The sequence below is a fragment of the Macaca nemestrina genome, chromosome 7 (assembly GCF_043159975.1).
Source record: "Macaca nemestrina isolate mMacNem1 chromosome 7, mMacNem.hap1, whole genome shotgun sequence".
NCBI lineage: Eukaryota > Metazoa > Chordata > Mammalia > Primates > Cercopithecidae > Macaca > Macaca nemestrina.
The window spans coordinates 166735862-166762425 of NC_092131.1; the positions used below are offsets into that span (position 1 = coordinate 166735862).

Below are 26564 nucleotides of genomic sequence, written 5' to 3' on the forward strand. Positions count from 1 at the left end.
GTGTCCTCAGTGCCTGACAACTACAGAACATCTAATTATATATATAATTTTTGAAAAGTGTTTCGGAACATTGTTCATTAAACCACCATTTCTGTACAAAAAAATTGCACAGTATTTTCTCAGTTACTATGACAGTTTTTTCTTTTTTTTCTTATGACTCCTTTTTTTTAGAAAAACATACTTTCAATAGAAGAAGTTAATGGAACCATTTATTAATTGGGAAAATGTCAGTGGCGTGTTCATTAATAGTGCCAACTTTTTTGGGGTTCACTCTCTTTTGTTAACACATCTTCCCTATGACCTTTTTTTTCTTTTATTTCATCTATAAACCCCATTTCTGTAGCATTTCTTTTTTTATCACACTAGTTTCTTTCCCTCCTCTCTTTCCTGCTGCATTCCCTACCAATAATGTCATGATGGAGAGGCATTTGAAAATGATGAAAAGATGGTCACTTTATTTAGCCAGTCAAGCTTATTCTATTGGGTGTCGCCAAAGTGATTTATCATTTTTGTTTTAAATGTATTCATGGTTGAAGAGTTTCAACATTATTGGACAATTATGAGGCATGTCCTTAACTCTTACAAGTTATTTTATCACTGATTTTTAAAATGCTGTTTTTCAGTATTACCTATGTTGACCTTAGAAAACTTTTAGTAAAAAATAAACTTTATGTTTTAGAACAGTTTTAAGTTCACAGCGAAAACAGAGCAGAAGATGTGGAGATTTCCCATATACCCTCTACCTCCACACATTCACAGCCTCCCCTACTGTCAATGTCCTATAATAGAGTGGTACATTTGTTACAACTGATGAAACCTACATTGACACGTTATTATCACCCGAAGTCCATAGTTTACATGAGGGTTCATTCTTGGTGTTGTACATAATATGGGTTTTGACAAATGCATGATGACATTTGTCAACCATTATAGTATTATACAGAATAATTTCACTGCCTTAAATGTCCTCTGTGTTTTACTTATTCATCCCTCCCTCTCCTTTAACCCTTAGCAACTGATCTTTTTACTGTGTACATAGTTTTGCTTTTACCAGAATGTTATATAGTTGAAATCATACAGTATATAGCTTTTTAGATTGGCTTCTTTCATGTATTAAGATGCATTTAGGTTTCTCTATATCTTGTCATGTGTATGTAGCTTTTTTTTTTTTTTTAGTGTAGAATAAAATTTTATTGTCTGGTTCTACCACATTTCATTTGTCCATGCACCTACTGAAGAACATCTGAGTCGCTTCCATGTTTTGGCGATTATGAATAAAGCGACTATAAACATCCATGAACAGGTTTTTGTGTGAAGATAAGTTTTTAAGTTTTCAGGTGTGTAAATACCAAGGAGCACAATTACTGGATCATATGGTAAGATTATGTTTAGCTTTGTAAAAAACTGCCACACTGTTTTCCAAAGTAGTTGTACTATTTTGTATTCCCACCAACAATGAATAAGAGTTTCTGCTGTTCCACCTCCCAACCAGCATTGAGCATTGTAGGTATTTTGGACTTTTGCCATTGTGGTAGGTCTGAAGTGTTCTCTCGTTGTTGTTTTAGTTTGCAACTCCCTAAAGATATATAATGTTGAGCATCTTGTCATGTTTATTTGCCATCTGTGTATCTCCTTTGGTGAAGTGTCTCTTCAAATCTTTTGACTATTTTTAATTGGGGTTTTTTTCTTATTATTGAGTTTTAAGAGTTCTTTGTATATTTTGGATAACAGTTCTTTATCAAATATGTATTTGCAAATATGTTCTGCCATTCTATGTTGTGTCTTTTCATTCTCTTAGCAGTGTCTTTTACAAAGCACAAGTTTTTAATTTTAAGGAACTCCAGCTTATCAATTCTTTTTTTCTAGTATTACACCTTTAATATTATATCTAAAAAATCATTGCAAAATCCAAAGTCATCTGGATTTTCTCCTAAATTTCCTTGTTGAAGTTTGATAGCTTTGTGCTTTACGTTTATGTTTGTGATACATTCTGAATTCATTTTTGTAAAGGACATAACGTCTATGTATAGATTCATTTTTTAAAACATAGTTATTCAATTGTTCCAGCACCATTTCTTGAAAAGACTATCTTTTCTCCTTTTTGCCTTGTTCTTTTGTATATTTGTGTGGTCTGTTTCTGAGCTCTCTAGTCTGTTCCACTGATGGATTTGTCTCTTTTGCACATACCACAGTCTTGATAACTGTAGCTTTGCAGTAAATATTCAAGTCAGATAGTGTTAATCTTCCAACTTTTTTCTTCTTCCATATTGTATTGACCATTCTGGATTTTTTGTCTCTTCATAAAAACTTTACAATCAGTTTTTCCATATCCACAAAAAAAAAACTTGCTTGGATTTTGACTGAAATTGAAGATCAATTTGGGAAGAATTGACCTCACGACAATATTGAGTCTTTATCCATGAACATGGAATATCACTTTGTTTAGTTCTTTGATTTCATTCATTGGAATTTTGTTTAGGCACCTTTTTTCTCTTCATTGTTATGGCTTAATATGTTACATGTTGGCTCAATTAGGACTATTTGGGATTTTTCTAATTTTTTTTTTTTCATATAACAGGCTTGAAGGTGGTATTCTTGTTGTGAATTCAGAGTTAGTTGATATGCCTATCTCTCAGTCACAGGGTCCAGGGCTAAACTTTCACAAGTCACCAGCTTTACTCCTAAACTAACCCACGTGGTAGAGAAGGAATTCTTTAGACAGAAAATGAAGTATGATTACCAAAAGAAAGATGAATAAATGCTGGAGAACAAAAATGTCAGGTACTCTTCTACATGTTTTATCAAAATCACATTGTATTTCAGACATATCTTAAATTAACATTCCACCCTAAATATTAGTAATATCTAAAATGCAGTACCCTGAATACCACTCTGAAAATCAATCTGTTTTCTAAATTGCATCAGTTTTCATTTGCTTTGTAACACATTTGCAATCTAGCTTGACCTTAATTACTTTGATGAACTGCTATTGGCCTTTTTTCATTCTTCATAATCCTTAATGCCTTTCCTTGATAATATGGGCCACCACCTCTTTGAAAATTTCCCCTATAATGGTCATATGCCTCTGTACTAGTCTGACTTTTTTTCTGCCTGTCTTGAGATTTCTCCTGTCTTCTTCAGTAGCTTCTCTTCTTTTTACCTCCAGCATGCACATATGCTGCAAGTTCTTTTTATAGGTCCATTCTTTTCTTTTTCAATATTTTCTTTTTCTGGAATTATGTATTTTTTACAAGTTTAATTTTCACCTCTTTTTCCAGATGATTCTCAAGTCACTCTCTTTCTAGTCTTTCTACTAATATCTACTTTCTCCATAACTCAAGGTTCTTATTTCTGACTAGCTGCTGCACATGGCTACCAATACATGTCATTCTCATTATATACAAAACTTGAACTCATTTTCCCCTCTAAGTGTCTTTATTCCCTATTTTTGTTATTTAACACAACTCTTCTCCTCACAGTAACTCAAGCACAGAATGTTGGAATCATCTCTTAAGCTATCCTCTCATTTACTATGAATATTCAACAGATTATCTAATCTTTTATATTCTAGTCCTAATATGTATCTTACATATTTCTATCCCCATGCTTATCGCTCATTAAATTTGTGTCTTGCCCAACTCTTGGACAAGATACAACTAATTCAAATCCTTGCTTTCATATTCTCTATATTCAGTTTCACTGCCATATAGGTTTTCTTTCTAGTGTATGACTCCCTGCGCAAAATTCCACAATAGTGCTTCATTATTTTCTAAGTGAATAAGATGATTAGCCATGAATGGAAGGCTATCTGACATATGGCCATAGCATCCTTTTTCAGTCCTGCTCCCAGGATTCCCCTACATGTCCACTTTGCTCTAGTAATACTGAACCAATGGCCACTCCCTGATTATGCCTTCGCTTCTCTCCTTCCTTGCTTTATTCTGTCCTACCAGCTTTCCTTTCTTCTTCTCTCCTTAACTACTTAATCCTACAGACTATGCAAGATTGAACTCAAATACTCTTATACCTTTAGTCACAAGACATGAACTGCCCTGTCAATTTGTTTCTCTTTCTTTCTTGTTGCAAATAACCTTATTTATTCTGCTTTATGTTAGTTATAGTTGTTTAAGGACTTATTCTTTCTACTAGGTTACATACAGATGTCTTGACTACTGTTCTATTTTCATCTTCATAACCTCTGTAACAGCTATTAGTTCTACAATAAGAACTTTTTAATTTATTTGGTTGTTATTTTCGTACTTTATTTTTTTATTCATAAAGAATCTTACAGGTGTGTCTCCATTTCACATTATATGACATTTAATTAGTTCCTTTTTTTTCATTTATCTTGTTAGAGAAAAATGCTTTAAGCAAACTAGAATGTAAAATAAAACATTTAGAAATACTGTTAGTGTAAATTTTGATTTATCATTTAGACTTTCACTTTACATATGATGACCCTTAAACTTTTCTATTAAATAATTAATCTACTTAAATTTTACCTTTAAGTTAAAATCTTGAATTATTTATATGAATGTAAAAATGATATCAACTAAACTGCGATTCTAAATAAAATAACCGAATAATAGAAAGCTGTGGGATAAAAATGGAGAAATACATTAAAATTTCTTTGGGGCCCCGACTTTATTGCTTATGGCAAACTTGATAGTAAAATGTACCGTACATCACTGCAGTGACAGGCTTGAGAAAATGAAAAATCCAAAGCTTTACATAAATCAATCAGAATATCATATTAAAATGTATAACCTTTAACAGAAAAATCAGACTTTTACTTGCAACTACCCAGAAGGCTTTTTCTTCCTTATGAGGTTGTTTTAGATTTTCAGACAGCTTTGTGGAAAATAGTATTTTAAATTAATTATTGGCAAAGCAATTGCGTATATAGAAAGACAAAGTTCACAGGAATTTAACCTCAATTTTATTAATGTTCCCTACTTTCACTTAGTATTTAATTGTGCTTTTGTTGAAATAATTTCCTAAGTACTAATGTATCCTATAATCAGCACTTAAGTTCGTTTTTTGTTGAAATAATTTCATGGGACAATTACGTATTTTATATAATAATAAAAGCACACACTTTTAAAAGTTGTAACTTTTAAAAACATCATCAGTCTGACAGCCCATTCTTGGCTCTTTCATTTTATTTTGCTTTATTTGAGATATATCATCAAAGGTCTTGAAAAACTTTATAATGTTTAGCCATCTCTGTATTTTTATTCTTCTCTTCAATCTAGCATATATCTTGAATACCTACTCTGTTTAAAAAAACTACTAGGTCTACATGGAATCTACTATAAAGGTAGGTAAATTACACAGTAATTCTAGTCTTAACATTAAAATGAAGTTACCACGGTAATCATTATTCCCAATGTTATGATTACAGTGACAGATAACACTAGTTTTGCTAATCTGAACTGACATTGTGGCCATAATATGTTGATTCATGGTAAACAGTGATGTGTGAGTTATGATCCTGTTTTTCTAAAAATGTTGGTGGAGGCCGGGAGCTTATATGTTTATTTATGTATGAATGAGCATAGTAAGAGATGGGCATATAATCACCAGACTGATAGTATTGGATTCGTTGAGGAAGTGAGCAGGAAGGGAGTAAACAGAGAAGCTTAATTCTTTATATATCTGTAATCTGTGACTTCTTACAAAGAGCATATATTTTTAATTTTTTTAATATCTGATTAAGAAAATTAAGAGAGAGCAGTATAGTGAGTTCCAGTGTTAAATAAACACTTAAATGTTATTCTTCAACATTTCACTGGTCTTGGTAGAAAGACAGTAGGGCCCTTTAAAACTTTCCATTGAACTCAGGTGAAAACATTACTCACAATGGAGGATTGAAATCTTAAGTGTAAAAAAAGACCCCTTCAGAAAAGTGTATACACACACACACACACACACACACACACGCAAGATGATTAAAAGTGTTGGTATGGTAGACCTCTTGAGTATGTTGTGCATGGGAATTTGCTTTCATCGCTCATAGCAACATGTATAAACTCAAGGATCCCATCCATGGAGGTATGCTGCAACTGCCTCTCTACAACCTACAAAATATTTCCTTACAGATAGGACAAAGAAAGTAAGAAGATAAACGATGACTTTCATTTGCCAACATTTGGTTCAGCACAACTTTCCTACCCTGTCTCTCCCCACCCTTGCCCTTAGGCTGAGGAGCAGAAAAGTGATTTGGCAAGATGGAGCAAGGTATTTACCAGTCTGAAACCTAATGCTGTAAAACTAAATGATACAACTTGGGGCTTGAATGGGTGCTGGGCTGTAGGTACTACTGGGTCACTGTTGCTATAAATGGTCACTGGAGCAGATTAGTAAATCAAGGTTTATTAATCAGTTTCACCCATAGTTAGAGGACTACTTGACTCATTTCTGTCTCTAGTAAATGGACTTTGGTAGTAGCAACACCATACCGTGATGATATCATTTGTGTCGGGAATCAAACTGGGCGACGCAAGGATGGTTTCGGTTTTTGAAGCCTAAATCTATGGAAGACTTACCAGTTTGGGAGAGGATAATAATAAAAGTAACAATCAATGCTTCCAAACTCCAATTGAGTCTCTTTTTTAGCTTTTATATTTACTTAGTTGTTATGCTAACCAATTCAGCTTTTTACTGTTGCTGTTGTTAAGAAATAAAATTTCTGATTGCTGTTTTCATAAAGTTCCAGTTTGGTGATTTCTTATAAAATATAATCCTCATATGATTTATTCATTCAGAACATATTTATTGAGTGCTTATTCTTATATGCATGGCACTGTTTAGACATTGGGTGTACAGTAGTGAACTGATCAGCTAAAAAATATTGCTTTCATGGAGCTTGTATTCTTTGGAGTGAGACAGATAGAAAAGTAAATAAAATACATTAGAGGTGTTGGTGAGAAAGTTGCCTCACTACCCATAGATTTGGTGATTGGGTTTTAGGGAATAAGCATAATCTAGGAATCCTGAAGTATTTATAATGACAGATTTAAGCCCAGGTTGAGGGTCATATTACCAGTCTTTTTGATCACATTGGCAGATGTTAGTTGTGAGTTGTGTTTGAGTTGTGTTTGAGAAAAGGGGTTAAGGTCTTTCCAGTCGCCTGTAGATATAGCCAAAGAGCAATTCAGTGAACTGGAAAAGAGATCAGAAGAAAATATTCAGAATGAAACATGAAGAGAAACAAAGATAGAAAATACACATAAAAGAATTAAGAGGCATGGAAATAGAAGGTCAAAAATATATGTAATTAAAGTGTCAGAAAGACTAGAGGGAGAATGGGGAAAGTGCAATGTTCAAAAACATAGTAGCTAAGAGCCTTCCAAAATTAACAAAACACACAAAAGTATAGATTCAAGAAGCCTTATGAACCTCAAACAAAATAAAAATAGATATTTAGACACATAATGGTAAAACTGCTGGAAACAAAAGAAGAAAAAAAAATTGAAAACAGCCAAAGTGGGTTAAAAACAGGCTACTTTCAAAGAAGCAACAATTAGAATAGAAATAGTGAAGACAGTAGTCAATGAAATCAAATTTTGATAGTGCTAAATGAAAATAATTGCCATCCTAGAATTCTGTACCCAGCAATAATATCCTTCAAGAATAAGAGTGGAGGAATTTCCAGGATGACAGTAATCTGTTTGTAAAACTTTATTTCATAGTTCACCTGTAGTTTATCCATTTTGCTGTATGTAATTTTTCTCTCAAGATATAAATACTTAACTCTAGTTAGTAACACGCATGACACAGTCTAAATAAAGAGTAATGTCTGCAGCTTACTGGGAAATGCATTAAAAATATAAGATGGATTGATGGCAAATGATAGGTATATGATAAATACAACAAAGTGCTAATTGTAGAGTGTAGGTAGTGGATATATAGGTGGTCTTGTAAAATCCTTTAGGCTTTTCCATATATATACATTTTTTCCTCAAAAAATGTTGGGAAAAAACATGAAGCTAAAAATTTTTTGAACAAAAACTAAGAAAATTTGTTTCCAGAAAATATCCACACCAAAGGACAGTAAAGGCTGTTAAGGAAGAAGGAAATTATTCCAGATAGAATATCAGAGATGCAGGAAAGATCAATGAGAAATGAAAAGAGTAAACATGAGAAAATATAAGCAGATATTAACTATATGTAACAATAACATGATGTCTCTTTGAGTTTAAAATCTACATAGAATTAAATAAAAAGCAGTGCACATAACTGAGGGTGTTAGGGAAGTGGAGTTAAATGGTTAAAGTTTTTGCATTGTATATAAAAAAGGCAAATGTTGAGATTAATAATAAACCTCATAGATGTAGATAACATGTCATAAACTAGGATAACCACTAAAATAATATAAATGAATATAATGTAATCTAATGAAGAAGGAAAAAATAGAATAATGAAAAATAATTTTTAAAAGGCGAAACAAAGTAAAATAAGCATAGAGCAACTAGCAGAAGCAAATCAAGGGTAAGATTATATATTTAAGTGCAAATATATCAATAATTACAATAAATATAAATGCACCACTGTTTCACTTAAAGACAAAAAAAAATAGATTGACTAGAAAGCAAACCCCAAATCTATGCTCTTTGAAAGAGACACCACTAAAAATAATGGCACAGAAAGAATGAAAGTAAGAGTGCGAAAACATGTGCCATGCAGAAGCTAGGCAAAAGAGAGTTTATATTGATGTCTTTTAACAAAAGACAAAATGAATGAAAAGCATTATTGTAAAGTACACTGCAATATGTTAAAAGGCTCAAGTCTTCAGGAAGATATAACAATTCTTAATTTGTATATATATAATTACCACCTCAAAATGTGTAACAGAAATTGACAGTAGGGGATCTCCTTATGACAAATTTGTAGTCATAATTTGAGATTTTTGCATGCTTCTTTCAAGTATTGATTTTAAAAACAGACAAAATCATCAAGGATATAGAAAATTAAAATAGTGCAATTAGCAAACTTGATTCTACAAACATAGAAACACAATACCCAACAACTGCAGTACACATATTATTTTCAAGGAAACTAGAAATTATACAAAAGTTAGTTATATCCAGGGCCATAATGCAAGTCTACTAATGTCATAGGAATGAAATTATACAGGGAATGTTATCTTACAATAAGATTATGCTAAAAATCAGTAATAAAAAAAGATGGCTAGAAAGAAATACACTAGTAAGATAGCAGAGCGGGAAGTCACTGACCGTATTTCCCCATGGGGACAACAGTATATCCTTCAAAGAGCCTTTATGAGAACTCTAGAAGCTAGTTAAGTCACACTACCCCAGACAAGCTCAGAGTCAAAAACAACCACATTGGGTAAGAAAAGCCATCTTGTGTCAACTGTGATGCCCCCTCCCCAAAAACAGCACAATTCGGTGTGATCAGAAAGATCATGGCTTCTCCCTTGGGAGACCCGTGGAATGCTAAAGGTACATTCCAACTCTTTGGGGGCAATAACTAAAGGGACTGGTTTCTGTCTCATCAGACTTGGAGTGCAGACAGGCTTCTGGCATACTTTGGATACCTACATGTTAGAAAGTGAAAAAGAGAGTTTAGAAGCATATTACAATGCCAGAAAACTGGCAATAATAAAGATGGAGGCCAGCAGAGCTTGCCGATTTGGGGGAAAGTGACCAACTCATGGTTTCTCCCACAGGAGGGAAAGAGAAGGGCAGAACATGTGTCCAGTATTCCAGATTTTCAGAGGGCTTCCCAAATGTCTGGTTACTGTCTCTCCTGACTTGGAGTGCTGACAGAACTGACATGTTTTGGATTCCTGAGGGCCACAGAGAACAGAAGAGAATGCTGCAAAGAGAGCTCGGTGGCTTTTAATGGTTCCAGAGAGCCTGTAGCACTGCAAACAGACACTCTGCAGAGTAAGAGATTACAAGCTTCTGAAAAGGAAACTGGCAAACCTCTCTCCTTGTGAAATTACATGCACAAACCCAGGGAAGAAATATCCCCAGAAAAGATTTAAGAGGACCTAAAATTTCTAACTGGGTTGACTGGTGAAGGTCTTCCCCTATGTTAAGCCACTTAATAAAGACTGGAAGAGACATTTGCTTTTTCAAATGCAAAAAACGTAACAATAAGACTCATAAAGAAACAGGGAAATATGACCCAATCATAGGCCCAAAATAGATCTTCAGAAACTGGCCCTAAAATGAAAACCTATTAATATGAATTACTTGACAAAGAATTCAAAGTAATCATTTCAAAGCTCAATGTGCTATAAGAAAGCATAGATAAACAACTAAATGAAATCAGGAAAATGATGCATTAACAAAATTAGAAAATCAACAAAGGAATAGAAACTGAAAATAATAGAAAATCTGGAACCAAAGAATTTAATAACTGAACCAAAAAATTCACTGGAGAGGTTCAATAGCAGACTTGGTCAAGCAGAAGAAGGAATCAGGAAACTTGAAGTCAGGTCATTTGAATTTTTTGAGTCAGAGTATAAAAAAGGGAGTAAAAAAGAAAGAACAGTGAAGAACGCCTAAAGAACTTATGGGACATGATCAAGCAGACCAATCTATACAGTATGAGAGTACAAGAAGGATAAGAGAGGGAAAAAAAGAGATGTTATTTAAAGAATGGCTGAAAATTTCCCAAATCTGAGAAATGATGTAGATATCCAAATTCAAGATCAAAGGACTAAATATAAGACAAACCGGCCGGGCACGGTGGCTCACGTCTGTAATCCCAGCACTTTGGGAGCCCAAGACAGGCGGATCACGAGGTCAGGAGATCGAGACCATCCTGGCTAACACGGTGAAACCCCATCTCTACTAAAAATACAAAAAAAAAAAAAAAATTAGCCAGGCGTGGTGGCGGGCGCCTGTGGTCCCCGCTACACAGGAGGCTGAGGCAGGAGAATGGTGTGAACCCGGGAGGTGGAGCTTGCAGTGAGCTGAGATCCGGCCACTGCACTCCAGCCTGGGTGACACAGCAAGACTCCGTCTCAAAAAAAAAAAAGACAAACCTAAAAAGGCCTGCACTGAGATACATTACAATCAAACTGTTGAAAGTTAGAGATTGACATAGGCAAGAGGGTGGAAAATGAGGTTTCCCAGCTCATATCCCTCAATACTAACAATAACTTGGCAAACATTCACAGACAAAAATGCCCTTGTGGGACCATTGGGATCCAGGTAGGATGATGCAGAACCCCAGTGATGCCCAAGTCTTTGGAGGGCCACTTTGAGAAGACTAGCCTATGCCCCAGTGACAGGCTAGCTGACAGTGGCCTCAGCTGCATGTCAGTAACAGCCCTATTCTCCCGTAGTCTCAGTTCCAGACGCCCTTGGTCTCTGTCCTGCCCGTGATCCCATTTGCCAGGGGACATGGGAGGAATCAGGTTGGTTTATACCTTCATTAGAAGGCCCACAAACTTAGTCCTGGCTGTGGATCCTGAGACCTGTGACTCAGCTGCATCCCTGCTTTGCTGTAGGGAGAAGTCCTGCCTACCCAAGGACCTGGTAGGAGATACACCTGTTCATTCCTCCAGTGGCAGGCCTGTTGACCTCACACCCAATTGTGTAAAATAAAGTGGCCCTTAACTGGGCTCTAGCCCCAATCTACCATAGCCCAGAGACAGTCCTGCCAATCCAGGGACCCTCTGGGAGACACACCCATATATGCCCCCAATAACAGGCACACTGTTGAGGTATCTGGCTATAGACCTTAAACTGGTCCTGTGACTTATTTCCGTTTCCACTCTGCTATGGCCTGGGGGCAGTGCTACCCACATATGTTACCTTCAAAAGACATCTATTTATAACCCTGGTAACAGGCCTGCTGAACTCATACCCTACTGCAATGCTGAAGCAGCCCTGTGACTTGGCTCTATCCGCCATCTATTGTGGTTAATAGGCAGTCTAGTAGGAGCCATGCCTATTAATACCCTACTAATGGACCTGCCATCTGCAGACCCAGAAGTCCTCTTGCGACCCAGCTCCAACCTTGCTTGACCATGGTTCCAGAAGTAGTCCCATCTGATGCGTACCAGGCAGGAATTGTGCCCACCTGTGCCTGCAGTAACAGGCCCTTCAACTGTGTACCTGACTGCAGACCCAGCAGCATCCATGTGACCCAGCTCTGGCCCCAGTTAATCATGATCTTGGAGGCAACCCTATCAATCTGGGGACCCAGCAGGAGGAGTTTTTTACCTGCAAAAACCAGTCTGTAAAGACTGGAGAAGGTGTTTGCTCTTTCAGACGCATAGACAACAATGCAAGGCTACATGGATTGCAAAAAATCAAGCAAACATAACCAAAGGAAATGAATAAAACTCCAATAACCAGCCCTAAAGACATGGAAATGCATGAACTGCTTGACAGAGGATTCAGAATAACCATTTTAAAGAAGTTTAATAAACTGTAAGAGAACAAAGACAACTAAATGAAGCCAGGAAAACAATACATGAATAAAATGGGAAGTTTAATTTTGAAAAAAATATAGAAACCTTAAAAAAAGAACCAGATGGAAATCCTGGAACTGAAGAATACAATGACTGAACTGAAAAACTTAGAAGATGACTTCAAAAACAGACACAATGAGATTCTCTGAAGGAAGTGGACTGCTCCTGCAGGACCCAGGAGTCCCCCCTCCCCGCCGAAGGAAAAAAAAAAACTGTGAGTGCCCCAACTGCAGAAGTAGCAAAGGGAGAGCTTCCTCTCCCAAACATGCACCTCCACTGGATAAACTGAAGGTCTGTTTATGGGAGAAGTTTCCGACTTTAGCTGGAGCTGAGTCAATTTGGAGAGCCAAGCAAAATACAGGGGTGGAGGAAGCAGCAGAAAGGCCTTGGGAGCTCAATGGGTCCCCTAGCAGGCCATTCCTGCCTGGCACCACAGGGATCCAATGGGAGAGGAACAGGGAGTAAAACTACACAGGGAGAAGCAAATTTCTAGCTGAACTTTGTAACAATTTGAACAGGGTGAGAAGCCTTCTGGACAGAACGTGGGGAATGGCCCAAATCTGGTGTGCAGACTCCACAAGCAGGAGAAGAACCAAGCCCTTTTCTTTCACAGCTGGGAGGCAGACAGCCTGAAGTAGATTTTCAAGTCTGTATTGCTCTCTGCCTGGAAGCGCTTTGGGGGGTGTTGAGGGGGGCACGGTGGGAGTGAGACCTGCCCTTGGGTTTGCTAGGAGCTGGGTGAGGCCTGTGACTGCCAGCTTTCCCCCAACTGTCTAACAACCTGCATGACTCAGCAGAAGCAGCCATAATCCTCCTAGGCACACAACTCCAGTGACCTGAGATTCTCACCCCCATCAGCCACAGCAAGACCCGCCCAAGGAGAGTCTGAGCTCATACATGCCTAGCCCCACCCCCACCTGATGGTCCTTCCCTACCCAACCTGGTAGCAGAAGACAAAGGGTATATAATCTTGGGAGTTCTAGGGCCCCGCCCACCACCACTTCCTCCTCATAATAACACAGCTGATGCTCTCTGGAAAGTGCCACCTACTGGCAGGAGGCCAACCAACACAAAAATAGAACATTAAACCACCAAAGCTAAGAATCTCATGGAGTCCATTGCACCCCCCACCACCTCCACCAGAACAGGTGTTGGTATCCCTGGCTGAGAGACCCATAGATGGTTCACATCACAGGACTCTGCAGACAACTCCCAATACCAGCCCAGAGCCAGGTATACTTGCTGTGTGGCTAGACCCAGAAGACAGACAACCATCACTGCAGTTTGGCTCACAGGAATCCACATCCATAGGAAAAGGGGGAGAGTACTACATCAAAGGAACATTCCATGGGACAAAAGAATCTGAACAACAGCCTTCAGCCCTAGACCTTCCCTCTGACAGAGCTTACCCAAATGAGAAGCAACCAGAAAACCAACCCTGGTAATATGACAAAACAAGGCTCTTCATTGCCTCCAAAAAAATCACACGGTCACCAGTAATGGCTCCAAACGAAGAAGAAATCCCTGATTTACCTGAAAAAGAATTCAGGAGGTTAGCTACTAAGCTAATCAGAGAGGGACCACAGAAAGGCAATGCCCAATGCAAGGAAATCTAAAATATGATACAAGAAGTGAAAGGAGAAATATTCAAGGAAATAGATAGCTTAAAAAGAAAACAATCAAAAATTCTGAAAACATTGGACACACTGTTAGAAATGTGAAATACTCTGGAAAGTCTCAGCAATAGAATTGAACAAGTAGAAGAAAGAAATTCAGAGCTCAAAGACAAGGTCTTCAAATTAAACCAATCCAACAAAGACAAAGCAAAAAGAATAAGAAAATATGAACAAAGCCTCCAAGAAGCCTGGGATTCTGTTAAACAACCAAACCTAAGAATAATTCGTGTTCCTGAGGAAGAAGAGAATTCTAAAAGCTTGGAAAACATTTGGGGGAACAATCAAGGAAAGCTTCCCCAACCTTGCTAGAGACCCAGACTTCCAAATACAAGAAGCACAAAGAACACCTAGGACATCCATCACAAAGAGATCTTCACCTATGCACATTGTCATCAGGTCATCCAAAGTTAAGACAAAGGAAAGAATCTTAAGAACTGTGAGACAGAAGCACCAGGTAACATATAAACGTATAAACCTATCAGATTAACAGCAGATATCTCAGCAGAAACTCTACAAGCTAGAAGGGATTGGGGCCCTATCTTCAGTCTCCTCAAACAAAACAATTATCAGTCAAGAATTTTGTATCCAGCAAAACTAAGCATCATATATCAAGGAAAGATACAGTCATTTTCAGACAAACAAATGCTGAGAGAATTCACCATTACCAAGCCACCACTACAAGAACCAAAAGGTGCTTTCAATCTTGAAATAAATCCTGAAAACACATCAAGACAGAATCTCTTTAATGCATAAATCACACAGGACCTATAAAAAAAATACATGTTAAAAAGCAAAAACAAAAACAAAATAAATAAAATACACAAGCAACAGAGAGCACAGTGAATGCAATGGTACCTCACATTTCTATACTAACATTGAATGTAAATGGCCTAAATGCTCCACTTAAAAATACAGAACCACAGAGTGGATAAGAACTCAACAACCGACTATCTGCTGCCTTCAGGAGACTCACCTAGCACATACTCACATAAACTTAAAGTGGTGGAAAAGTGCATTTTATGCAAATGGTCACCAAAGCAAGCAGGGGTAGCTATTCCTATATCAGACAAAATAAATGTTAAAGCAACAGCAGTTAAAAGAGACAAAGAGGGACATTATATAATGGTCAAATTCCTTGTCCAACAGGAAAAGATCACAATCCTAAACATGTATGCACCTAACAGTGGAGCTCCCAAATTTATAAAACAATTACTAATAGACCTAAGGAATGAGACAGACAGCAACACAGTAATTGTGAGGGACTTCAATACTCCACTGACAGCACTAGACAGGTCATCAAGACAGAAAGTCAACAAAGAAACAATGGATTTAAACTATACCTTGCAACAAATGGACTTAACAGATATATACAGAACATTTCATCCAGAAACTACAGAATACACATTCTATTCAATAGTGCATGGAACTTTCCCCAGGATAGACCATATGATAGGCCATAAAACGAGCCTCAGTAAATTTAAGAAAACTGAAATTATATCAAGCACTCTCTCAGACCACACTGGAATAAAACTAGAAATCAACTCCAAAAAGAACCTTCAAAACCATGCAAATACATGGAAATTTAAAAACCTGCTCCTGAATGAGCATTGGGTCAAACATGAAATCAAGATGGAAATTTAAAAATTCTTTGAACTGAACAACAATACTGACACAACCTATCAAAACCTCTGGGATACAGCAAAAGGTGATGCTCAGAGGAAAGTTCATAGCCCTAAGACTGAAAGAGCACAAACTGACATTCTAAGGTCACACCTCAAGGAACTAGAGAAACAAGAACAAACCCAAACCGAGCAGAAGAAAGGAAAACAAGATCAGAGCAGAACTAAATGAAATTTAAACAAACAACAAAAAAAGATAAGTGAAACAAAAAGATAGTTATTTGAAAAAGATAAATAAAATTGATAGACCATTGACAAGGTCAACCAAGAAAAGAAGAGAGAAAATCCAGATAACCTCACTAAGAAATGAAACAGGAGATATTACAACTGACACCACTAAAATACAAAAGATCATTCAAGGCAGCTATGAACACCTTTATGCACATAAATTAGAAAACGTAGAAGAGATGGAAAATTCATGGGAAAATACCACCCTCGTAGCTTAAATCAAGAAGAATTTGATACCCAGACGGAAATGATTATTTTTAAATTACCAACAAAAAAATGTCCAGGACCAGATGGATTCACAGCAGAATTCTACCGGATATTCAAAGAAGAATTGGTACCAATCCTTTTCACACTATCCCACAAGATGGAGAAAGAAGAAACCCTCCTTAATTCATTCTATGAAGCCAACATCACCCTAATACCAAAACCAGGGAAAGACATAACCAAAAAAGAAAACTACAGACCGATATCCTTGATGAACATAGATGCTAAAATCCTTAACAAAGTACTTGCTAACTGAATCCAACAACATGTCAAAAAGTTAATCCATCATGATCAAGTGGGTTTCACACCAGCGATGCTGGGATGGTTTAACATATGCAAGTCAGTAAGTGTGATAGGCCACATAAACAGAATTAAAAACAAAAATCACATGAGCATTTCAATAGATGTAGAAAAAGCATTCAACAAAATCCAGCATCACTTTATGATTAAAACTTTCAGCAAAATCAGCATACAAGGGGCATATCCTAATATAATAAAAGCCATCTATGACAAACCTACAGCAGACATAATATTGAATGGGGAAAAATTGAAAGCATTCCCTCTGAGAACTGGAACATGACAAGGATGCCCACTATCACTATTCTTCTTCAACATAGTATTGGAAGTCCTAGCCAGAGCAATCAGACAAGAGAAAGAAATAAAGGGCATCCAAATCAGTAAAGAGGAAGTCAAACTGTCACTGTTTCCTGATGATATGATTGTTTACCTTGAAAATTTTAAGGACTCCTCCATAAAGCTCCTAGAACTGATAAAAGAATTCAGTGAAGTTTCTGAATACAAGATTTATGTACACAAACCAGTGCAATTCTATACACCAACAGCAACCAAGTGGAGAATCAAATCAAGAACTCAACCTCTTTTACAATAGCTGCAAAAAAAAAAAAAAAGAGTACACCTAACCGAAGAGTCGAAAGACCTCTACAAGGAAAACTACCAAACGCTACTGAAAGAAATCATAGACAACATGAACACATGGAAACAAGTCCCGTGCTCGTGGATGGTAGAATCAATATTGTGAAGATGACCATACTGCCAAAAGCAATCTACAAATTCAATGCAATCCCCATCAAAATACCACCATCATTCTTCACAGAATTAGAAAAACAATTCTAAAATTCATATGAAACCAAAAAAGAGCCCACGTCATCAAAGCAAGGCTAAGCAAAAAGAACAAATCTGGAGACATCACTCTACCTGATTTCAAACTATACTATAAGGCCATAGTCACCAAAATAGCATGGTACTGGTATAAAAAGAGACACATAGACCAATAGAAAAGAAAAGAGCACCCAGAAATAAACCCAAATACTTAATAGCCAATTGATCTTTGACAGAGCAAACAAAAACAAAGTGGGGAAAGGACATCCTTTTCAGCAAATGGTGCTGGGATAATTGGCGAGGCACATGTAGGAGAATGAAACTGGATCCTCACCTTTCACCTTATGCAAAAATCAACTCCGGATGGATTATGGACTTAAACCTAAGAACTGAAACTATAAAAATTCTAGAAGATAACATTGGAAAAACCCTTCTAGACGTTGACTTAGGCAAGGATTTCTTGACCAAGAAAGCAAATGCAATAAAGTAAGACATAAATGGCTGGGACCTAATTAAAGAACTTTTGCACAGCAAAAGGAACAGTCAGCAGAATAAACAGACAATCCACAGAGTGGGAGAAAATCTTCACAATCTATACATCTGACAAGGACTAATATCCAGAATTTACAACAAACTCAAACAAGTCAGTTAAAAAAAAAAGTTCTCATGAAAAAGTGGGCTAAGGACATGAGTAGATAATTCTCAAAGGAAGACATACAAATGGCCAACAAACATGAAAAAATGCTCAACATCACTAATGATCAAGGAAATGCAAATCAAAACCACAATGCAATACCACCTCACTCCTGCAAGAATGGCCATAATAAAAAAAATCGAAAAACAGTAGATGCTGGCATGGATTTAGTGAACAGGAAACACTTCTACACTGCTGGTGGCATTGTAAACTAGTACAGCTACTGTGGAAAACTGTGGAGATTCCTTAACAAACTAAAAGTGGAACTACCATTTGATACAGCAATCCCACTACTGGGTATCTACCCAGAGGAAATGAAATCGTTATTCGAAAAAGATACGTGCACATGCATGTTAATAGCAGCACAATTCACAATTGCAAAATCGTGGAACCAACCCAAATGCCCATCAATCAATGAGTGGATAAAGAAACTGATAAATATCAAACATTGTATGTTTTCACTGATGAGTGGGAGTTAAGCTATGAGCATGCAAAGCAATAACCCAGGAGGCGGAAGTTCCAGTGAGTTGAGATCACGCCACTGCACTCCAGCCTGGGTGACAGAGTGAGACCCTATGTCAAAAAAAAACGACATAATGGCTGTAAGCTTGCCAAATCTAGGGAGGGAATTTGTATTAGTCTGTTCTCATGTTGCTATAAAGGACTACCCAAGATTGGATCATTTATAAAGGAAAGAAGTTCAATTGACTCACAGTTCTGCATGGCCGATGAGGCCTCAAGAAACTTACAATCATGGCAGAAGGGGAAGCAAACACATGATTCTTCACATGATAGCAGGAAGAAGTGCCAAGCAGGGGGAAAGCCCTCTTATAAAATCATCAGATCTCATGAGAACTCACTCACTATCACTAGAACAGCATCATCAGGGTACTGCCCCCACAATTTACTTACCTCCTACTGAGTCCCGCCCATGACACGTGAGGATTATAGGAACTACAATTCAAAATTAGATTTGGGTGAGGACACAGCCAAACTACCCCGGCCCCTTTCATGAACTCACATTTCAAAACACAATCATGCCTTACCAACAGTCCCCCAAAGCCTTAACTCATTCCAGCATCGACCCAAAAGTCCAAGTCCAAAGTCTCATCTGAGGCAAGGCAATTCCCTTCTGCCTACGAGCGAGTAAAACCAAAAGCAAATTAGTTACTTCCTAGATACAATGGAGGTACAGGCATTGGGTAAATACACCCATTCCCAGTGGAAGAAATTGACCAATATAAAGGGGATACAGGCCCTATACAAGTCCAAAATCCAGTGGGGCAGTCAAATCTTAAAGGTCCAAAATGATCTCCTCTGACTCCATGTCTCACATTCAGACCACACTGATGCAAGAGGTGGGCTCCCAGGCCATTGGGGAGTTATGCCTCTGTGACTTTGCAATGTACAGCCCCCTCCAGACTGGCTTCACAGGCAAATGTTGAGTATCTGTGACTTTTCCAGGTGCACTGTGCAAGCTGTGGGTGGACCTACCATTCTGGGGTCTGGAGGAAAGTGGCCCTCTTTTCACAGCTTCACTAGGCAGTTCCCAAGTGGGAACTCTGTGTGGGGACCCTAAGCCCACATTCCCCTTCCACACTGCCCTAGCAGAGGTTCTCCATGAGGACCTTCCCCTGCAGCAAACTTCTGCCTGGACATCCAGGCATTTCCATCTGTCCTCTGAAATCTAGGTAGAGGTTTCCAAACCTCAGTTCTTGACTACTGCACACACGTAGGCTCAACACCATGTGGAAGCTGCCAAAGCTCGGGGCTTGCAACCTCTGAAGCCACAGCCCCAGCTGTACCATGTCCTGTTTTAGCCACAGCTGGAGCAGCTGGGACACAGGGCACCAAGACCCTAGGCTGCAAACAGCAGGGGGGCCCTGGACTTGGCCCATGAAACCATTTTTTCCCTCCTATGCCTCCAGGCTTATGATGGGAGGGCTGCCATGAAGGTTTCTGACATCCCCTGGAGACATTTTCCCTATCATCTTGCTGATTAAAATTTAGCTCCTCATTACTTATGCAAACTTCTGCAGCAGGCTTGAATTTCTCCTCAGAAAATGGGTTTTTTCTTTTCTGTCATATTGTCAGCCTGCAAATTTTTCAAACTTTTATGCTCTGCTTCCCTTTTCAATATATTCCAATTCCAAACCACATCTTTGTGAATACATAAAACTGAATGTGTCTAACAGCACCCAAGTCTCCTCTTGAATACTTTGCTGCTTAGACATTTCTTCCATCAGAAAGCCTAAGTTATCACTCTCAAGTTCAAAATTCCGTAGATCTCTAGGGCAGGGGCAAAATGCTGCCATTCTCTTTGCTAAAACATGGCAAGAGTCACTTTTCTTCCAGTTCCCAACAAGTTCCTCATCTCCATCTGACGCCCCTTCAGACTGGACTTCATTGTTAATATCACTGTCAGCATTTTGGCCAAAGCCATTCAACAAGTCTCTAGGAAGTTCCAAACTTTCCCACATTGTAAGTACTTTTTCTGTCTTCTTCTGAGCCCTCCAAACTGTCCTACCTCTGCTTGTTACCCAGTTCCAAAGTCACTTCCACATTTTCACGTATCTTTACAGTAGGACCCTCCTACCCAGTACCAATGTACTGTATTAGTCTATTCTCATGCTGTTATAAAGGACTGCCTGAGAGTAGGTAATTTATAAAGGAAAGAGGTTTAACTGACTCACAGTTCGACATGGCTGGGGAGGCCTCAGGAAACATACAATCATGGTGGAAGAGGAAACAAATACGTCCTTCTTCACATGATGTCAGGAAAGAGAAGTGCCGAGCCAAAGGGGGGAAACCCCCTTATAAAATATTCTGATCTCATGAGAACTCACTATCATGAGAAAATCTTTGTGGGGGTCACTGCCCCTGCAATTCACTTACCTCCCAACCAGGTCCCTCCCACGACATGGGGATTATGGGAACTACAATTAAAGACGAGATTTGGGTGGCTACACAGCCAAACCATATCAGAAATGACATCATTCATAAAGCCCAATGGTTCCCAAATAGATTGAATCCAAAGAGTCTACCCTGAGACAAATTATAATTAAATTGTTAAAAGTCAAAGTGAATTTTTAAAGCAGCAAGATAAAAGCAAATTGCCACATATAAGGGTATCTCTATAAGAATCCCAGTGGATTTCTCAGCAGAAACCTTACAAGCAAGGGGAAGACAATATTCAAAGTACTAAAATAGACTAGATGTCAAGATGACTGATTAGAAGCAGCTACTGAGATAAAGTGACCAGTAAACACTAACTGTTGACTGGATCATCTAGGAGGATATGTTGGAATTCATCAAGGAAGCAACACCTCCCATAGAGAGCAGAGAGGAGCAAGGCAGGACAATGACCCACCTAGGATTGTTGCAGAGTGCCAAGGGAGAGTCCCCACTGCAGGGAAATTGTGAGTGAACCAGAGCCCCCAGGGACTCACACTTTTGTCACAGACCTTTGCAATCCTAAGCACAGGAGATTCTTCCAACCACCTCCCTCAGGAGCCTCCAGACTAACATGGAGAGTTGCATAGCGTCTGGGCAGAGCTACTGCCCAGTCACACATGGAGCCCCAAGGGCCTTGGATCCCTGAGCACCATGGTGCCAGTTGCTGTAATTCCACCAAGAGAGATCAGGCTATCTTGCACAGCCCCAGGATAGGGGCCACATCTGCAGTGCTGAGGAACAGATGGACTGTAGGCCTCCCTTCCACTACACCTTCCATGGCAAAGTCCACTGGCCTGGGGCTGCAGCGCAGCCAACCCACCCCTGCCTGAGCACTCAGGCCAGTAGCAGATCTGCATTTCTGTGGGACAGAGCTCTCAGAGTTAGCTGAAAGGCCTGCCCCTTTTGCCACTACTTCAGCCTCTGCCCCTACTGCCTTCATGCTGGGGAGGGAGCAGAGCCGAAGAACTACTGTAGGTATTCAGTACACTGCAGCCGACTTATGGGAAAGCAGCCAGACTATTTTCCACACAAGTCCCTACTCCTGCTACTTTTCACTGGGCAGGGTCATCCAACCTGGGCCCCCAGCACAACTGCTTTGCCCCTGCCTGATTACTTCAATTGGTGGCAGCTCTGCATTTCTCTGGGGAGGAAATTCCAGACACAATCCATTGCCACTGCAGTAGTACCACCCTTGCTGCTCTCAAGCTGGAAAAAGAATAAAGACCCTGATTGTATTGCTGGTACTTCCAGCATGCCATAACTACCATATAGAGAAGAATTCAGTCTCTCTTTTCTGTAAGCCCTCAACTCCCTGCTCTTCACCAGGCAGTGTCCCTGTCTTGGGCCCACAGTTCAGCCACCCCACCCCCAGCAGAACTTTCCCACTGGCAGCAGATCTGTGTCTCTCTGGGGTGGAGTTCTCAGAGGCAACTGACAGCCACTTTCCACTGCTGCTGCAGCTGTACAGCTCTTGCTGCCCTTGGGCTGAGGACGGAATAAAAGAACCTGAGTGCTTTACTCCCCTCCAGCATACCACAGCCACCATACAGACAGGAGCCTAGTCTCTCTTTCCTGTGAGCCCCATCTCCTTCTGTTCACCAGGCAGCCCCAGGTTTGGGCCAACAACATAGTTTCCCCACCCCCAGCTGAGCTTTCTTATTGGCAATGGATCTGTGTTTCTTTGGGGTGGAGCTCCCAGAGGCACCTGAGAACCCTACTGCCACTGCTGTGAAGTTTCACCTGCCCTTGCTGACACCATGCTGGAGAAGGAATAAAGAGCCTGAGGGCTTTACTTGCATCTCCAGCACACAGAAGCCACCCTACAAAGAAGAGGCCAAAGTGCCAACCACACACTCAGCCATAAAGCTGTTCTCAATAAATTCCAAAATACTGAATTCATGCCACCACACTGTTGGACCACAGTGCAATAAAAATAGAAATCAGTACTAAGAAAATCACTCAAAACTACAATTACGTGGAAATTATACAACTTACTCCTGAATGACTTTTGGGTAAACAATCAAATTAAGGCAGAAATCAAGGAATTCTGTGAAACTAATAAAAACACAGATACAACATACCAGATTCTCTGGGACACTGCTACAATAATGTTAAGAGGAAAGTTTATAGAGCTAAACGCCTTCATTAAAAAGTTAGATCTCACTTTAGCAACCTAACTTCATACATAGAGGAATTAGAAAAACAAACGTAAACCAACCCCAAAGCTAGCGGAAGATAAGAAATCAGAGCTGAACTGAATAAAATGGAGATGAGAAAAACTGTACAAAAGAACAATAAAACCAACAATTTGTTTAAATGTGATTGATATACTGCTAGCTAAACTAATAAAGGAAAAACGAGAGACAATCCAAATAAACACAATCAGAAATGACAAAAGGGGGACATTACCACTGACCCTACAGAAATACAAAAAAACCTCAGAGACTTACAAACACATCTATGCACACAAACTAGAAAACCTAGATAAAATGGATATATTCCTCGAAACATAAAACCTCCCAAGATTGAACTCAAAGGAATGTAATCCCTGACAGACCAATAATAAGTTCTGAAATTGAAGCAGTGATTTAAAAATCTACCAACTGGAAAAAACCCTGGGCAAAATGGATTCATAGCTACATTCTACCAGATGTATAAGGAAGAGCTGATACCAATCCTCCTGGAACTATTCCAAAAAATCAAGGAGGAAGGACTCCTCCCTAACTAATTCCATGAGGCCATCATCATTCTGATACCAAATCCTGCCAGAGACACAACAAACAAAGCAAACTTGAGGCCAATATCCCAGATGAACATAGATGCAAAAATGTTCAACAAAATACTAGCAAACCAAATCCAGCAGTTTATCAGGAAGCTAATCCACCATGATCAAGTAGGCTTTATTTCTGAGACGCAAGGTTGGTTCAACATACACAAATCAACAAATGTGATTTATCATATAAGCAGAACTAAAAACAAAAACCACATGATCATCTCAAGATACAGAAAAATCTTTCCACAATATTTAGTATCCTTTCATATTAAAAACCATCAAGAAACCAGCTATTGAATGTACATAGCTGAAAATAATAAGAGCCATCTATGACAAACACACACACAACATCATACTGAATGGGCAAAAGCTGCAAGTATTCCCTTTGAAAACCAAAACAAGACAAAGATGCCCACTTTCACCACTCCTATTCAACATATTACTAAAAATTATAGCCAGAGCATTCAGGCAAGATAAAGAAATAAAAGGCATCCAGATAAGAAGTCAAACTATCTCTCTTTGCAAATGATATGATTCTATACCATGAAACCCCATAGTTTCTGCCCAGAGTCTTCTAGATCTGATAAACCACTTCAGCAAAGTTTCAGAATACAAAATTAATGTACAAAAATCAGTAGCATTTCTGGCCAGTCGCAGTGGCTCACACCTGTAATCCCGGAACTTTGGGAGGCTAAGGTGGGCAGATCACGAGGTCAGGAGATCAAGACCATCCTGGCTAACATGGTGAAACCCCATCTCTGCTAAAAATACAAAAAATTAGCCAGGCATGGTGGCAGGCACCTGTAGTCTCAGCTACTCAGGAGGCTGAACAGAAGAATGGCATGAACCCGGGAGGCGGAGCTTGCAGTGAGCCAAGATCGTGCTACTGCACTCTAGCCTGGACAACAGAGCCAGACTCCATCTCAAAAAAAAAAAAACATCAGTAGCATTTCTATACACCAATAATCCTCATGCTGAGAGCCAAATCAAGAGCACAATCTCATTCACAATAACCAGAAACAAAACAAACAAAACAAAAACAAAAACCCTAGGATTACAACTAACCAGGGAGGTAAAAAGTCTCTACAACTGGAATTACAAAACAGTGCTGAAAAAGGCAGAGACAACACAAACAAATAGAAAAACATTCCATGCTCATGGATAGGAAGAGTCAATATTTTTTAAATAGCCATGTCACTCAATGCAATTTACAGATTCAATGCTATATCTATCAAACTACCAACTAAATTTTACATAGAATTAGAAAAAAAAAAACTGTTCTAAAATTCATTTGGAAACAAAAAAGGACCCAAATAACAAAAGCAATCCTAAACAAAAAGCACAAAGCTGGAGGTATCATGCTACCCTACTTCAAACTATACTACAAAGCTACAGTAACTAAAACAGCATATTATTGGTACAAAAACAGACACATAGATCAATGGTACTGGTTAGAGAGCGTAGAAACAGTGCTACACACCTACAACCACCTGATCTTTGACAAAGCCAACAATAATAAGCAATGGGGAGAAGGCACCCTATTTAATAAGTGGTGCTGGAATAACAGGCTAACCATGGGTAGAAGATTGAAACTGAACCCCTAACTTTCACCATATACAAAAGTGAAATCAAGATGGATTGAATACTTAAATATAAAACTTAAAACTACAAAAGTCCCTTAAGAAAACCTAAGAAATACCCTTCTAGACATTGGCCCTGGCAAAGACTTCATGAAAAAGTCTCCAAAAGCAACAAAAACAAAAATTGATAAGTAGGACCTAATTAAACTAAAGAGCTTCTGCACAGAAAAAGAAACTATCAACAGAGTAAATAGACAACCTACAGAATGGGAGAAAACTTTAATATCCAGAATCTATAAGGAATTACAACAAATTTACAAGCAAAAAACAAAAAACCTCATTAAAAAAATGGGATAAATACATGAACAGACATTTTTCAAAAGAAGACATACATGCTGCCAACAAGCATATGAAAAAATGGTCAATATCACTAATCATTAGGGAAATGCATATCAAAACCACAATGAGATATTATCTCACACCAATCAGAATGGGTATTATTACAAGGAAATAAAAATAACAGATGCTGGTGAGATGATAGAGAAAAGGGAATGGTTCTACACTATTGATGAGAATGTAAAATAATCCAACCACTGTGAAAAGCAATCTGAAGATTTCTCAAAGACCTTAAAATATAACTACCATTCAACCTAACGATCCCCTTACTGGGTATATACCCAAGGGAATATAAATCATTCTACCATAAATACACATGCATGTGTATCTTCAATACAGTACTATTCATAATGGCAAAGATACAGAATCAACCTGGATGGGGGACTGTATTAAGAAAATGTGGTACATATACACCATGGAATACTGTGCCGCCAAATGAAAGAATGAAATCATGTCCTTCACCACAACATGGATGAAGCTGGAGGCCATAATCCTAAGCAGGAAATCCTAAGCAGAAATTAATGCAGGAAAACAAAAAACCACATTTTCTCCTGTATAAATGGCAGCTAACCATTGAGTACACATGTACATAAAAAAGGAAACAATAGATACCAAGACCTGCTTGAGGGTGGAAGGTGGGAGGAAGGTGAGGATTGAAAAACTGTCAGCTATTATGCTGATTACCTGAGTAACAAAATTATCTGTATACCAAACCCTCACCAATTACACTTTACACATGT

General features: G+C 38.5%; 1 protein-coding gene across 2 annotated transcripts in view; it reads left to right on the plus strand.

The window, feature by feature from the left end:
- The window catches only part of LOC105492862 (diphthamine biosynthesis 6), a 220400-nt gene that overhangs the window by 179969 nt on the left and 13867 nt on the right, over positions 1–26564 (plus strand). The window contains exons 9-10 of one of the 2 annotated variants that reach the window (XR_011606181.1): positions 1–5320; positions 6202–26564. The exon at positions 6202–26564 is cut by the window's right edge and continues 13867 nt beyond it. Coding sequence is in view for 1 of the 2 variants with exons in the window: in XM_011760182.3 (XP_011758484.2) it covers positions 1–54 (54 nt within the window). In the remaining variant the exon portion in view is untranslated. The other variant, XM_011760182.3, reaches the window with a different exon arrangement.